Source organism: Phalangium opilio, unplaced genomic scaffold (assembly GCF_054372755.1).
Source record: "Phalangium opilio isolate 3A_F unplaced genomic scaffold, DU_Popi_V2 ptg000209l_1, whole genome shotgun sequence".
Lineage (NCBI taxonomy): Eukaryota > Metazoa > Arthropoda > Arachnida > Opiliones > Phalangiidae > Phalangium > Phalangium opilio.
Window position 1 is genome coordinate 5283585 of NW_028324217.1, and position 15119 is coordinate 5298703.

At 39.7% G+C, this 15119-nt stretch overlaps 1 protein-coding gene and 1 long non-coding RNA gene across 3 annotated transcripts; one reads left to right on the plus strand and one right to left on the minus strand.

Annotated features, from left to right (window-relative positions):
* The first annotated feature begins 1776 nt into the window (after window positions 1-1776).
* Window positions 1777-12984, plus strand: LOC149618615 (fatty acid synthase-like). The gene is made up of 9 exons (XM_089854882.1): window positions 1777-2748; window positions 2815-4857; window positions 4940-5304; window positions 5373-5828; window positions 9492-10703; window positions 10795-11240; window positions 11593-11862; window positions 12158-12409; window positions 12547-12984. The coding sequence occupies exons 1-9, from the start codon at window positions 1859-1861 to the stop codon at window positions 12664-12666; spliced, it is 6054 nt and encodes a 2017-aa protein (XP_089711008.1). The 5' UTR covers window positions 1777-1858; the 3' UTR covers window positions 12667-12984.
* LOC149618616 (uncharacterized) lies at window positions 2615-9734 on the minus strand. 2 transcript variants are annotated; one of them, XR_016375337.1, is made up of 5 exons: window positions 7016-9734; window positions 5732-6479; window positions 3032-5670; window positions 2858-2966; window positions 2615-2777 (listed from the first exon to the last, which is right to left on the minus strand). It is a non-coding gene; the product is annotated as an uncharacterized LOC149618616 (long non-coding RNA). The 2 variants fall into 2 exon arrangements; XR_016375336.1 differs by lacking the exons at window positions 2615-2777; window positions 2858-2966 and having other exon boundaries at window positions 3419-3553; window positions 3647-5670.
* Window positions 12985-15119: the final 2135 nt, after the last annotated feature.

Below are 15119 nucleotides of genomic sequence, written 5' to 3' on the forward strand. Positions count from 1 at the left end.
TGTCTCTTAAACTTCTCGCGTGATCAACTTGTTTCACGCTAATTAAATAGCTCTAGTCCCATCATAATCAGCAAGAGCTATTTGTATTAATTCCTCCATGCTTTTTTCGCCAAGCTGAGAACTACGCGTTTTACGTCACGTTATCCAAAAACCCGACTATTTTCCTTGAAGACCGTGCTGGCTCAGCGCTGAGCACCGTGACGTCAAAATTCAATAACAAAATCCCGTTCTGTAGGACACTGCTAACAGCGCTGAGCTCTTCTGAACGCGGCCCAGATTTCCACCATGGTTATAAAGTCTAAGCCTAATTATTTAAAAGTGTATTTAACTTTCGGCTCACTCTGAACCGTTAATGTCTCTGTATTACAGAAACGAAAACCAAACCCAAGCGTTTACTTTTTGGTTCGATAGGCCTATTGACAAATAAAAGTTCATTTGACCAATATAGATGCGTTCGTCTTGAAATCACTTTAGAAAAAATTATGCTATAAACAGATGTAGTATAGCTTAAGTAATATATAAACATCGATTTCAAATAATAATAATAAAAAATATTCTTGGCATATCAAAATGAAACAGAGCTTTATAGCTACAAAACCACTAAAGGCATCGAAATTACGAAAAATATTTCCATATATTAATTATACATTATGAGAAAACCAAATATTAAGGTTTTGTAGGATTTTTTTCCACAAAACAAAGCGAACTGCTAACGCGGTGCACTAACGGACGGACACACACAGACTAAAACATAGGCTAATTTTTAACTCTTTCCGTTTTAATTTTGAGTTGAGAAACTAGATTATCTTAAATATTAAAATAAATATAATTAATATTAAATATTTTCTTCGTTAGTTGTTCGCCTTATTGAGCGTTACATCGCGTTGATAAAGAACAATTAGACATTCTTGAGAGACTTGACTAATATTGGCGTTTGAAATGAAGCATACTCCGGTTGCTTTGCCTTACTCAAATAGGTAGTATATAAGGGTGTCGATCTACAGCTAAAAGCAAGAACAACCGCAATTGCGAAAACCTTTGGTGGTGATCCCACCCTAGGGAGGCTAGACGTTTCTCGTAACCCTAGCTGATCGCCGCGAATGTCTTAAACCCAACGATGACGATGGAGTAGAAGCCAGGTGTACAGACTGGTGTCCAAGTGGAATGGACGAAGACCAGAAGATGGTGGTGATTAGAAGCCAGGTGTACAGACTGGTGTCCAAGTGGAATGGACGAAGAGAAGAAGATGGTGGTTATTAGAAGCCAGGTGTACAGACTGGTGTCCAAGTGGAATGGACGAAGACCAGAAGATGGTGGTGATTAGAAGCCAGTATGTACAGACTGGTGTCCAAGTGGAATGGACGAAGACCAGAAGATGGTGGTGATTAGAAGCCAGTATGTACAGACTGGTGTCCAAGTGGAATGGACGAAGACCAGGAGATGGTGGTGATTAGAAGCCAGTATGTACAGACTGGTGTCCAAGTGGAATGGACGAAGACCAGAAGATGGTGGTGATTAGAAGCCAGTATGTACAGACTGGTGTCCGTGTGGGATGGACAAAGATCAGAAGATGGTGGTGTGAGAACTCAAGTAGAGGAGCCATTTCCGAGACTTTTGAAAGCAGTTCGGAAATGGCGAACACGTTTGCTCCGATTTGGAAACCGCGAACGCGGTCACGTGGGGTGTAAGTCAATAACAACAGCCACACACACACACACGTCGAAATTAGAACCTCTCCGTGACATACGTCACTCGGAGAGGTAATTACGAGGAAAACATCATTAAACATATCGAACAAGCGTCATCGACCATTCGACCCGTATGGTTCGTATTTTCTGGACTGGATTCTCAGTGGCCGATGGCGACTAAAGAAATGATGCAATTGAAGCCTTTTGCAAAATCAATAAGGCGATCAGCCGAAATATTAAAGCCGTTAGACTATGACCTGCTTGATCTTGTTAACGAAGATCTAAGTGAAAATTGCAGCCTCCTAACATCCTTCGTATCGATGATAGTCACTCAGATCGCCTTAGTGGATGTGTTGCGAGATCTACATATCTTTCCAGAAGGTATAGTTGGACACTCGGTGGGTGAATTTGCTAGCGCTTATGCGGATGGTAGTTTCACTGCAAAAGAAACTATTCTGGCCGCTTACTGGACTGCCAGGTGTTGCGAACGTGCACAGATACCAGTAGGAGAAATGGCTGTTGTCGGAATATCATGGCGCGAGGCTAACTATCTTTGTCCGGAAGGCGTATTTCCAGTCTGTAATAATTCCACGGATTGCGTTACAATAGCTGGACCTCCTCATAGCCTTAAGGAATTTCTCGGTGAAATGCGGTCTCAAGGAGTTTTTGTTAAAGAAGTTCAATGTTTTCAGCTGCCCTTCCATAGTCCCTATGTCAACCCACTCGGAAAGGAATTGTCAAAAACTTTAAATAACCTTATTTTTAATGGTCAACCCCGAAAAAGCCGTTGGATTAGTTCGTCTATACTTGATGAAGCTTGGAATACTCCATTGGTTGAGTTCTGCTCTCCAGAATATTTCGCCAACAATATCACATCGCCAGTTTTTTTTCACGAAGCCATGAAGCAGGTCCCAAAGAATGCACTTATCATAGAGTTAGCTGGTCAAGGCATTCTGGAATCCATGGTCAAGGAAGCGCTCGGTGCAGATTGTGAATACATTTCGTTGATGTCTAAATCTGAATCTGAAGATCTAACATTTTTCTTGTCATCAATAGGAAAGTGAGTCATATTTAGTAGAATTGCTCCACCTACGTAAAATTTATTATTTAATCTATTTCGTGTTAGGTTATACAACTTGGGCCTAAACCCAGCAGCGAAAAATTTATACCACCCAATATCTTATCCAGTTCCTCGTGGAACTCCAAGACTCTCAACTCTTGTGAAATGGAACCACACTAAATCCCACAGGGTTCCAACGATGAATGACTTTGAGGACACTAGACCGACATTGGTGAAAGTGTTTTACGCAAATTCATCAAGTACATCCGAGTCAGACTATTACATTGTGGGTCATAAAATTGATGGGCGTGTATTGTACCCGGCGACTGGCTATCTCATGTTGGCTTGGAAAACTCTGGCCAATCAGGAGAAGAATGATTTCGAAACCTTACCCGTAGTTTTTGAAGACGTCCTTCTTCATCGTGCCACTATCATGCCGGATAAAGGTCATGTTAAATTCGAAGTAGCCCTTTACAAAAACAGAGAATTTAAAATTTGCGAAGGAAGTTCGGTGGTTGTCAGCGGAAAAATCTATGTACCAGCAGACCCGTCCTTGAATTTGGAAAACGAAATCAAGAAGTCACCCCTGAGAAGGGACATGGTTACGGATTTCATAATAAATAAGAAAGAATTTTACAAGGAACTGCTTCTGAGAGGGTACGAGTACGGACCCACTTTCCAGGGAGTTATTGAAGTAGAGTCAAACAGTTTTAATGGCAAGTTACGATGGGATGGCAATTGGGTGACATTCATGGATGCTATGCTTCAATTTCCAATCCTTGGTCAGAAAAACCGAGGGCTTTACCTACCGACAAAATTGCAACGGGTTAAAATAGATCCCAGGAAGCAACCGAACGCTGCTCAAGTCACAGAAATAGAAATATTTTTTGATCCTTACATCAACTCGTGTTCTTCTGGAGCAGTGGAATTGGAGGGACTTGGCGTTAGCGCAACAACACGTCGTCAAGGCGCTCAGAGTCCCCCGATTCTTGAGGAACATAAGTTCGTCCCTAACAACGACGATAACATTTTGTCTGATCACCAGAAAAATAGTATACTTGAATATAAAAATGTTAGTTCTGCAGTTTGTAGAAGAATCTTGAAGGCCAGTGGGATGAATGAAGCTCAAATACTGGAATTTTTACGTGGCTCTAAAGAAGCGTCTGACGATCTGGTCAGTTCGTTCTTGGATAAAATTTCCGACGAGCACAGCATTCTGAAAACTTTGAAAGACATTCTCGATGTCTTATTGTCTCCCGGAAACTATTATGATTTGAATGGAGCCATAGATAAAGTAATTGAAAATAACAAGACATCATTCGCGAAAGATATCTTTTCAACATCCTTGTTGGATGAGAAATGTTTAAGGGCATCCTTGGATTTGGTAGTAGAAAACACGCCAAACATGCTGAAACTGAATATATTGGAGTTAGCCGTTGAAACCACGATTGCACCTCACTTGCTTGACTACGTCAGCAAATACCACTTGATCACGCGAGCCAATTACACTGTCGGAGAAGTGGTTAAAGATTCTAGCTTGGACTATTCCGGTCTTGGTGACAATGTCAACGTAATTTCCTTGGATTTGCATTCGAAGGAGACACCTTCGGACTCTTACGACTTGGTTGTCGCTAAGGATCTCCGAGCTGCTGCCAGTCGAGATATATGTCTTAAAACTGCAATGCGATCAATTGCGCAGGCAACTAAGTGCAATGGTTTCGTGTTTCTGATCGAAAGAACGAGTTTAACACCAGCGGAGATACTTCTTTCTCATGGTTATGATAAAATCTTATCGGAAGAGGACATTGTTGCTGCTAGTAAGAGCGTTGGGCTTACGATGATTGCCAAGAAATCTGACAGTCTATCTTCAAATCTTTATATAATGAGGAAACAAAAGACTTCATGGGATGCAATTCCCAAACAGACGGTATTGAGGATAGATAACCATAACTACGATACTTGGGTTGAGCCTTTGAAAGAAGCAGTGAAAAATCTAGATGGTTCTTCTGAAGGTGAAAATTTGTGGTTGTTCGCAAATAACACTGATACCGGAATTATCGGCTTGGTCAACTGTCTTCGACAAGAAACTGGTGGTGGGGAGAAAATACGGTATGCGTTAAATTTTTGATGTCAGTTATTTTTTTTTCAAAAAAAATTTGGTAGAATGCATTAAAATTGCTTTTTATTGTAGATGTGTCTTCAATGCGAACTACGAAGAGACTCTACCACAGTTTGACCCATTAGACCCATTTTATGCCGAAGTAGTAGAGAAGAATCTTTTGGTGAATGTGAGAAGCAAGGGTCAATGGGGTACCTTTCGTCATTTTGGACTTCCTCCTCCAAGCGAGAGTTCTACTGTCTTGACTCAACACGCCTACGTCGATATTCTAACACGTGGTGACTTGTCTGCGATAAGGTGGATTACTTCTCCTCTAAGCTCTCTCAGCCCCAAGGACAGTCAATCTGAAACAAAACGGTATCAATTATACTGCTCATCATTGAATTTTCGAGACATCATGTTAGCCACTGGAAAACTTCCAGCAGATGCTCTTCCCGGTAAGACATTTCCATTTATTATTTTTATTTTTCTAAGATAAATGACTGTAACTCCTTGTTTTCGTAAGGTAATCTGTCACCCAATGAATGCCTTTTGGGCCTTGAATTCTCTGGTCGAGAAGATACTCAAGAAGGTAGACGGGTTATGGGAATGGTAAGTAGCAAAGGACTCGCCACGGAAGTGCTAGCAGACACTGGCCTCCTTTGGGAGGTGCCCGACCAATGGACATTGGCAGAAGCGAGTACGGTTCCAGTGGCGTACAGTACGGCGTACTATGCTTTAATTATTCGAGGTAAAATGAAGCCAGGCGAGAGTGTTCTAATTCATTCCGGAAGTGGTGGAGTTGGGCAGGCGGCCATTGCAATCTGTTTAAGCATGGGTTGTCAAGTTTTCACCACTGTAGGTTCGAAAGAAAAGCGAGAGTACCTTAAGATGCGGTTCCCACAATTGAAAGACAACCATATTAGCAACTCCCGAGACGTTTCCTTCGAGTTTGATATTAAAAATGAAACCAACGGAAGAGGTTAGTCTGAAAAGCGTTAAAACAAAGAGTAACACATGCATAATATTGTTCCTTACGTGTAGGGGTGTGCGAATACCACTTTTTGGGTATCGAACCGGTTATCGAATACTAGAAAATTTTCCTTATCAAATACCGAATCGAATATATTATTCCAAATCGAATACCGTATAGTTAGACCTTGGTAAACTTTTTACTAACCGATTAATCGCGAATAGTTAAGCCTAGTATTCGTGAATAAGTTAACCGTAACACTCGCGAATACTAGGCTTAACTATTCGCGATTAATCGGGTGGTAACCCTAATATTTGCTAAAAGTTAGTAAAAAAGCAAGGAGAAAAACATATAGAAGCTCCTAAATCTCAAAATACGTCTCCTCATTGGTGGCAAGTGTTTTTTAAAATTTTCCTTGGCACTTGCTGGTAGTTTTTGATGGAGGACAAATAAAATCGGGATGATATTTTTTAAATTAAGGTGGGTCTCTCTAGTGCCAAGGACCTAAATTAAGGTAGTCGAACTTTAACCAAATAGTGAGTTCGGTATTCGATATTCGTATCGAATAGTGAAAATGGGCTTATCGAATACCGGATCGAATAATTCGGTTCGGTATTCGATCGAATTATTCGATTGAAACGGTTAACCGCACACCTCTACCTTGGATGAAGAATAGTTACACTTGGATATATCACTCGTAGTATAACGTGTGCTTCTGGCCCAGGTCGCGGATGCGCATTAGAGGGGTTCGAAATTTGGTAACGCGACAAGCTGTTTTTACCGGAAATGATTGTTTTTTTGGTTTCCGTTTGTTACGTCTTCTGCTCTGATTCCGTTTGAATTTGAAAAATAAACGGCGGTTATGGTTAAGATCGTTTTCAGTGGCTTTTGTTTATGCGGCGATTTATGATTATGGAAGTTTTAAAGATGAACTATTATTCTTCTAATTATTATAGTAGGTGACTTTATACTTTAAATATAATTACTTTCTATAATAAAAGAAACCAGTAAAGTTGATGTTTAAATAGCCCTAGGCCTTGGCTAAACTAAAGTTTACTAAACACGTGTTTCTTGTTTGTTACGGGAGTTTCAAAATTTTCACACTACGCGGCGCGAAGGTCGCGTAAGCCATTTGTGGTCCAAAAATTTGTCGACTGATATATCCAAGTGTAACTATTCTTCATCCCAGCCTCTACTTACGTGCTTATTGTTAGCTAGAATTGGGATATTTTCAAAATAATTATACAAAACGTCATTCTTGGCCTGCTAGCAAAAGACAGCATTAATATATATAAATAATAACAACAAGTTATGGATTCCCAACTTGTCCCAAAAGCTGGCCACAATACGAACGGTATACCAGTTGTTGTGAAGTGGCTCTAAAGTGAGTCGAAAGTAGTTAGGGCACGAGAGGATAAATAACGAAAGATGATGGGGCGGTAAAATTGTGTGAGAGAAATCGTTCCAGTAATTGTGGAACGGCTCAGCACGGTGAAACGCTAGAAGAAGGGGGAGGAATACTCGGAGAAATTATGGGTGATCTTCGTGATTTGTCTAACGTAGACCGCCCGCCATTTTCCCGAGTATTTCTACCCCATTTTCTTGCGTCCCCCCAGATCTGAGTCGTTCCACAGTTAGCATGACGATTTCTCCTCAGAACACGCATCCTAGCCCCATATTGCTTGCGGTAAAATCCCGAGTTTTTGGTTTTAAATTCTGCTCATGAGCAAAGGGAAAAAGAAATGCTGTCTCAATCTTAAGGCTTTTCTGTTATGAGTAAGAGATTGGAATCTTTAAGAAGACCCATACTAACGTCGGATTGAAGATAATTCGAAGGACTAATCTTTGTTAAACCGCCCGCTCCTCCTTCCTCGCGTTTCATTGGTTATACCATAAGCATATCAAACCACCCGTAAGCGTGAATTCATAATAAGACCACGTGTAATCACCATTGTACAAGGGCGCCAGAGAGAAATTTGAGAGGGAAAACGAAGCAATTCTCTCCTTCCCGATTCCCCCTACCACCTTATAACCCGGAAATCTAAGCAGTCGTCTGCTTCTGCAATAAATTGCAGCTGTAATCGGTTTAGTACGGGCTTTTAAGACTTAAGTTGTTTGTTTAAGATTAGGAACAGCAAATTATCTCGAATTTTTAAAGAAAATGGGAAAAACTCTTAGTGATAAGTGTACACAGTACAACTGGTTTCTTATGAATAGGATAAGTACAAAAGATAAAAGTGTAGGTTGCCGCATGCCTTTATTACGCGAACTTCAAAATCCACGCTTTAGCCCCACTAGCAGACGACAATGTTTGTTATGATTACAAGTATTAATGTAGGTAGAGAATATAATAGGTAAGTCTATGATATATATTAATCCTTGTATTTGAGTCCAAGCTTCCGGTAGCATCCCTTGCGCGATTTGAATAAAGTTTCCCTTTTGTGCCACCAGGAAGACTTGTGTCGCGAGTTTTACCTAGACAATGCCAGTGGCTAATTTCCCGCCGATTCACGCTTACGGGTGGTTTGATATGCTTATGGTTATACACGTATATATGGCAACTCGTTCAAACGACGTAACGAAAATTAGTTTATATTTTGGTTCGGCTCGGATTAGTCGATTGCTACGTCTATGTCACTTGGCTTCTATATTCAAATAAATCATGTATGACGTCAGGATAGATGGTTTCTTCATCTCCTCTCTTTAAGTTCATGCAGAAAAGCCCACTAAATGGCATGTTAAAGATTCCAAGTTGAAGAAGTACTAGGGCTGTGCAAGCCTTGAATCTTTGGTTTCGAGTCGAGTCTCGAGTATTGAAGCTTTCCCTTATCGAGTATCGAGTAGTTGGAAAATTTGTTTCGAGTATTTATCGAGTAATTGGGAATTGGTTTTCCAGTATTTCCACATTTTCTGTTCATTTATCGCTCCCATAATAGACATTTAGTATAATTTTGACCATCGACAACTACTTCAAACAATTACCAGACGATATTAGTCTTCTTCACTTTGAATTTAACAAACTTATTCCACATGAATATCTTCTTTGGAATCCTCTTCCTCACCGAAGTCACGTCTAGCCGTTGTTATATTTCGCGCAAAGTTCCAAACGAAACTTACTAAGCTGAACTTCAAAAATAAATAAATAAATAAAATAAAAAAGTTAACGCGCCTTTAACTGTATTTTGTTACTTTTGCTTCCTCTATTTTACCAGCTAGAAGCTACTACCCTACTACATTACGCTGGCATTATGATCTAAACTACCCAATGAGCACTAACTTGCGTCTGTTAACCAATAAGAGGGACTTTCTAGTAGCTACTTTTATAGCTACTACATCCCATTTTCAGAGTTAGAGGCCTTCCAAAAGCAGGTTCGAGTATTTATCGAGCCTTGCTTTGATACTCGAAACTCTTTCAATTCTCAGAAAACCTCTTATCGAGTACTCGGCTCGATACTCGATCGAGTACTCGCACAGCAATAACTGAAGCACTCATTCGTGGCTGTAATAATGCAATTCAAGAGAATAAAAACTCAATACTAAGGATTCAAAATTATTCCATTAATCCCCTCAGTGAATGTATTCTAACTTTCGGCAATCTATGTTTGCCTCTTCTAATGAATAAGTTTTATTAAAATTCAGTTCTTCATAACAATTTTCATTATTGAAAAATAGGTGTTGACTTGGTTCTAAATTCTTTATCGGAAGAAAAGCTGCAAGCCAGCGTTCGTTGCTTAGCGCCGTCCGGACGCTTCTTGGAGATCGGCAAGTATGATCTTTCCAAGAACAATCCCCTAGGCACGTCGGCCTTCCTTAAGAACATTACATTTCACGGTGTTCTTTTGGACGCCCATTTCGAGAAAAACAAGGCTAACACCGTAGTCAAACGACAAATTAATGAATTACTAACTGAAGGCATTAAGAATGGCACCGTTCGACCTCTCCAAAGTACCGTCTTTGCCTCGAACCAAGTTGAGGACGCCTTTCGCTTCATGGCCAGCGGGAAGCACATTGGCAAGGTTGTCATTAAAATTCGTGAGGAAGAGAAGGTGATGAAAGTCAGGCCCGCTCCTGTTCTAATTCCGGCAATCCCTAAAACGCACTGCAACCGGGATAAAACTTATATCATAACTGGTGGGCTGGGAGGATTCGGTTTGGAGCTGGCCAATTGGCTAATAGAGCAAGGCTGCCATAAATTGGTGTTAACTTCAAGAACAGGTGTTCGAACTGGTTATCAAAAAATGTGCATCAAGAAATGGAGTAGTAAAGAAGTTGTGGTTAAAGTCTCCACGAATGACGCCTCCACTAAGGAAGGTGCCGACGCCCTCATACGGGAGGCCCAAGAGATAGGACCAGTTGGCGCAGTCTTTAACTTGGCCATGGTTTTGAAAGACGCTGTTCTGGGAAATCAATCAGTGGAAAATTTTATCGCAGTCACCGACCCCAAAGTAAAAGGCACGATTCACTTAGATCAAGCCACCCGAGCGATGTGCCCGGAGCTGGATTGGTTTGTAGTCTTCTCTTCGGTCACTTCTGGTAGAGGCAACATGGGACAGACTAACTACGGTTTTGCCAACTCGACCATGGAAAGGATTTGTGAGCGAAGACAAAAGGATGGTCTTCCTGGATTGGCAATTCAATGGGGAGCCATCGGTGACGTAGGCGTTGTAATGGAAACGATGGGTGGAAACGATATTGTGATTGGTGGATCATTACCCCAGAGGATGCACTCGTGTTTATCCACTCTCGACTATTTTCTGCAAGTATCACATCAAGCCTTGCTCAACAAGACGGGTATGGCTGTCGTCTCCAGTATTGTACCGGCTGAGAAAAATAAGTCTTTAGGTTCGAAGAAGGACATCATTGGATCAATTTCTCGCATATTAGGTGAGTAAAGCAATTTTGTTGTATTCAGGCGAACTTTTATGTCAGTTATTTTAATTGATGTCTTTTATTAAGAAATTAATTTTTAATTTAGGCTTGAAAGACATGAACAGTTTAAACAGAGACACGACTCTCGGTGAGCTTGGCCTCGATTCTCTCATGGCTGTGGAAGTTAAACAGATGCTTGAAAGAGAATTTGAGCTCAATCTGTCCATGCAAGAAATTCGAGACTTAAACATCGATGCCTTGGTTAAGATTGGTTCAGAGCAAAACATTTTATCCGAAGCGTCTTCGGCGGGCAACTCTAATAAAGAATCAGAAATTCACGCTAAAACTCACAATTCACTATTTCCTTCTGAGACCATTGTACCACTCAATAACATTAAATCTGACAAACCCGTGTTCATTGTACACCCCATTGAAGGAAATACAGTCTCGTTGAAAACGATGAGTTCCCATTTGAAAATCTCAGCCATTGGATTGGAAAGCACTTTGGATGCGCCTTTGACAATTACAGAACTTGCGATATATTATGTTGATGTATGTATGTTGTGTTGAAAATATATACAAACAATTACGAAGAACAAATTTAGGTGGTTCTTCTCTCCAGACGACAGTCGATAGTGGCCTTTGTTATAGGTGTTTATTTTGTATTGTTGAACTGATTCGAGCTTTTATTCCAACACTAAATTGGTACTTCAAAGTTGTTTGTATGTCGTTTATAATACAAATGGTCTACCTATTCTCGCTGATTACCTTGGTATCGAAAGATCCACCTACCATTTGTCAACTAAATTGTCACCCGTTAAAGTCGGTGGTTCATAGGAGTTTTCGAGCAAACCAAGTCACTCAGAGCTATACTTTTTATAAAGTGATCTGTTCCTGTATTTAGAAAATTCGAGAAATTCAACCAGATGGTCCCTACCACCTATGCGGCTACTCATTCGGTGCCTTGGTGGCGTTTGAAATGGCATTATACCTGCAAAAGCAACATGGTCAAGAAAAAGGCGTCAAGACGTTAACGCTTCTCGATGGAACGCCTGATTTGCTGAAACTTATGGCCATGGAGGAGCACGGAGATCTTAAAACATTTGAAGAAAAGGGAGCTTCTCAAGTAATGGAAAAGCTTGTGAAACTATACATCGGCAACGAGGATACTGTGGTAAACGTTACTCTTGACTATTGACTGAAATAACACAATACAGAAGTATGGGTCTGAAGTCATCATTGTGAGGCAAAATTAAAAAGACTGCTGAGCCCTCATCCTTTAAAAGGATAGAGGCATGGATGCATTCACAGACGGCGATTGTTTCTGAAGACTGCGCCATGAGACGCCTTTTTTTACCCAGTCGTATTTTAGAAGATTCTAGTAGCAAATATCATTTCGACTCATATTTATGTGGCTCTGTTTAATACTGATCTTGAAAGTGTTTATACTTAAACTTTTACTTTCGCAGAATCTGGACGCCACCAAAGGTTTGAGTAGCTTAAAAGACAAATGCGAATTGATTTGCGCGTATTTACGCCAAGCTAAAGGAATGGAGATTAATGCAAAAGATCTAGAAGAAGTTGTAGAGTCCTCCATTCAAAGAATCATCACTGTCTATAATTACGAAGCTGTCGAAAAATACATTGGAGACGTTACCTTGGTGAAAGCTACAGAATGCAACTTCGCGTCCGATCTTCTCGAGGATTACGGTTTGAGCAAGGTAATGCCATAAGTCTCGTTTTCACATCATGGGAAAAGACTTACCTTCAAATTTTGAAATGAGAGGAGTGGCATAGTTGTAACTTTTATATCACAGACCACTTCAATTTAGTGATTTCTTTTGCCTCATTTTTTCAGCTCGTTGACGGCAGCATTGAATTACATAGTGTATCTGGAAATCACACTTCAATTTTGGAAGAAGAAAGTGCTGTTAAAATAGCGGAGATAATCAACAATAAGCTATTATCATCCATATAGAGAAGCGTACTATATTCCTACAATATAATCCACGTTAAGAAATAACAACAAAAGAACTTTATATACTTCTTTACGATGCTTATTTTTTATATTATACTATCCTGCTCTTGCTATGTAATCGAGGATTTGTATGTTGGTATACAATATAATTGAAGAAATTATGAAATAAATCTTATTCAGCGTCATTATTTTGTGCCCATCATAGGAAAGACTGCGTAGATCGTCATTCGCCAAATCACGCATGCGCGTTTTGTAAGGGAAAGAAAATAAAGCATTTCGACACGATAACAAATTTTGTTTCTCAATATTTTAAGCAAACCTTTAAATAATACAAATAACTTCCTTCATTTGAAAAAGGAAACCATCTTATCGGTTTCTATGACGCGTTAACTGGCGATAAATTTAACGGGATAACAATATGCAGGACACGCACTGAAAGTGTGTTTTCGAAAGGAAACGTTATTTCCTCCAACTAGCTTGCCATTTGTCAAATTTTACTTAGAAGTGACTACTGGTGAGGCAGAGACATAATATGGTATAGAGAAGAACTTGACCATTCCGTTTTCATACAAAACACATATCTATAAGAACATGGCAATTAAGACTTAGCTCCATCCCTGCCGCCACTTATTATAATTATAATTATAATTTTATTTTAACTTATTCATTTATTTTTTCTTTGCAGCATGGAAGCTGTTATATCTTCTCTTCCAACACCATAACTGTTAGCGGTGCCAGAGCGCGAACCACCAGTTTTAACATGGCATCGGCATGTTTAAAAAATACATAATGTCATACAAAGAAGTGATATCTAGTTTATTGGGTTAGACGGTATAAGATGCCTAAGTATTCGCGCCCCATAGTCCCAGTCCCCCTTTCAAAATACAAGGGGGGACGTAAAAGGAGGCCAGGCTATTTCGCCTCTCCTTAGTCGGAAAATACGTAATTTTCGTCATTCACGTCACGCTGACGTGAGTTTTCAAGAACCATTGAGATGCTGGTTGTAATTTAGAGGCGGCGGGGATTAACTCCGGACCTACTATACGTTTGGACTGGAGATAAAGCTAGAAATGTGGCAAATTTATACCTTCTCCCTAATAAACTAGATATCACTTCTTGGTCATACTTATTGAAATTAAATTTCCTAAGCTAGTGTGAAATATTATCCGTTTTTTTTTTACTAATAAGGCCTTCAAAATTTCTTGAGACTTCCCATATTGCACATCTATAAATTGAGGAATATTAATTATTCGCTTTTATTTGAAAACATCACGTGTATCACTATTATCATCCATATTGGAAAGTATACTATATTTCCAGCATATCACTCGCGGTAAGTTTAACAACATAAAAAGGATTATAGAGAATAACGGGTGTTTCTGATAGCCTGTAAAAAATTTAAGTTTTTGTTCTTTTAGTCAGACCAGGGTTAGGTTTAATTTTAAAAGCAGGAATGGAGAACAGAGTAAACTGGGCGCACGTCAAAGTCCCGGACCCCCTTCCCCGGGACGGAGGGGTATGAAAGAAGAGGCGGATCATAGCGACTGAGGTAAAAAGGAATTCATTATTTTTCGCCGTCCCCGTCAGCAACGTCATCAAAACGTAGTTTAAGTGAGCTACCCAATAAGATAATTTAAAACTTTAGTTGCGTGTTGAAGGGAGGGACTCTATACTGGACTATGAGTCGGACTGAAGTTAGTACTAACCGTTCTCCATTCTTGCTTCTGAAATTACATATATCCCTGGTCAGACTGAGTGGAAAGTTTCAAAAAGCATGGGGTCTAAAACATTTAGTTTCGGAGGTACGAGCCCCCAAGCATCGGCCATAAAAACAAGGAAATTGGCACATATTAGAAAGCCTGCTCATCTTGTTTAGACAATTTCAATAGCCTCCAATCTAAGAACATCAATGATCCTTCATCCAGCAGAAGTGTGCCTAAGCTGGTAATACGAAAGTAGTAAAACGGTAAAACCAACGCAAATAATATTAGTTTATTAACGTTTTCGAACCAATTCAGCGCAAAATAACTTGTTTGGTCTTAGGTACAATTAATTTATCGATGCTATTTGATAGCGTCCTTATTTTTAAAATCAATAAGAGATCGGCCTATTTTCTGGGAGTTTCACAATGGCGAAAAGTCTCATAACCCTTCCTTTAATATAAGAAATACAGTGTAATAAGACGCGTTTAACCGCAGGGAAACTATGATAATAATGGTGTTGAAATGATGTTTCTTGATATGAATATTTAAATACAGTCTCAACCAATATCGTATCTTTTCCTTTTATTTAACTTAAAATATAAATGTATATATATAGAGCGTCACATTCAGAAGGACTTACTCGAGGTTGAGAACTGTCGTGTCTCTAAGTCCAGGACTTAAAAATTACGATAGATTTCTTAAACAATTTTCTTAGATATCTAACAACCGAATAACTAATATAGCTTATGA

Excerpts from the sequence above, each read along its gene's own strand:
- LOC149618615 (XM_089854882.1), top strand. The coding sequence starts at position 1,859 with ATGGCGACTAAAGAAATGATGCAATTGAAGCCTTTTGCAAAATCAATA. Across the intron at positions 2,749-2,814 it reads TTCTTGTCATCAATAGGAAA|GTTATACAACTTGGGCCTAA; the intron begins GTGAGTCATATT and ends ATTTCGTGTTAG. Across the intron at positions 10,704-10,794 it reads ATCAATTTCTCGCATATTAG|GCTTGAAAGACATGAACAGT; the intron begins GTGAGTAAAGCA and ends TTTTTAATTTAG.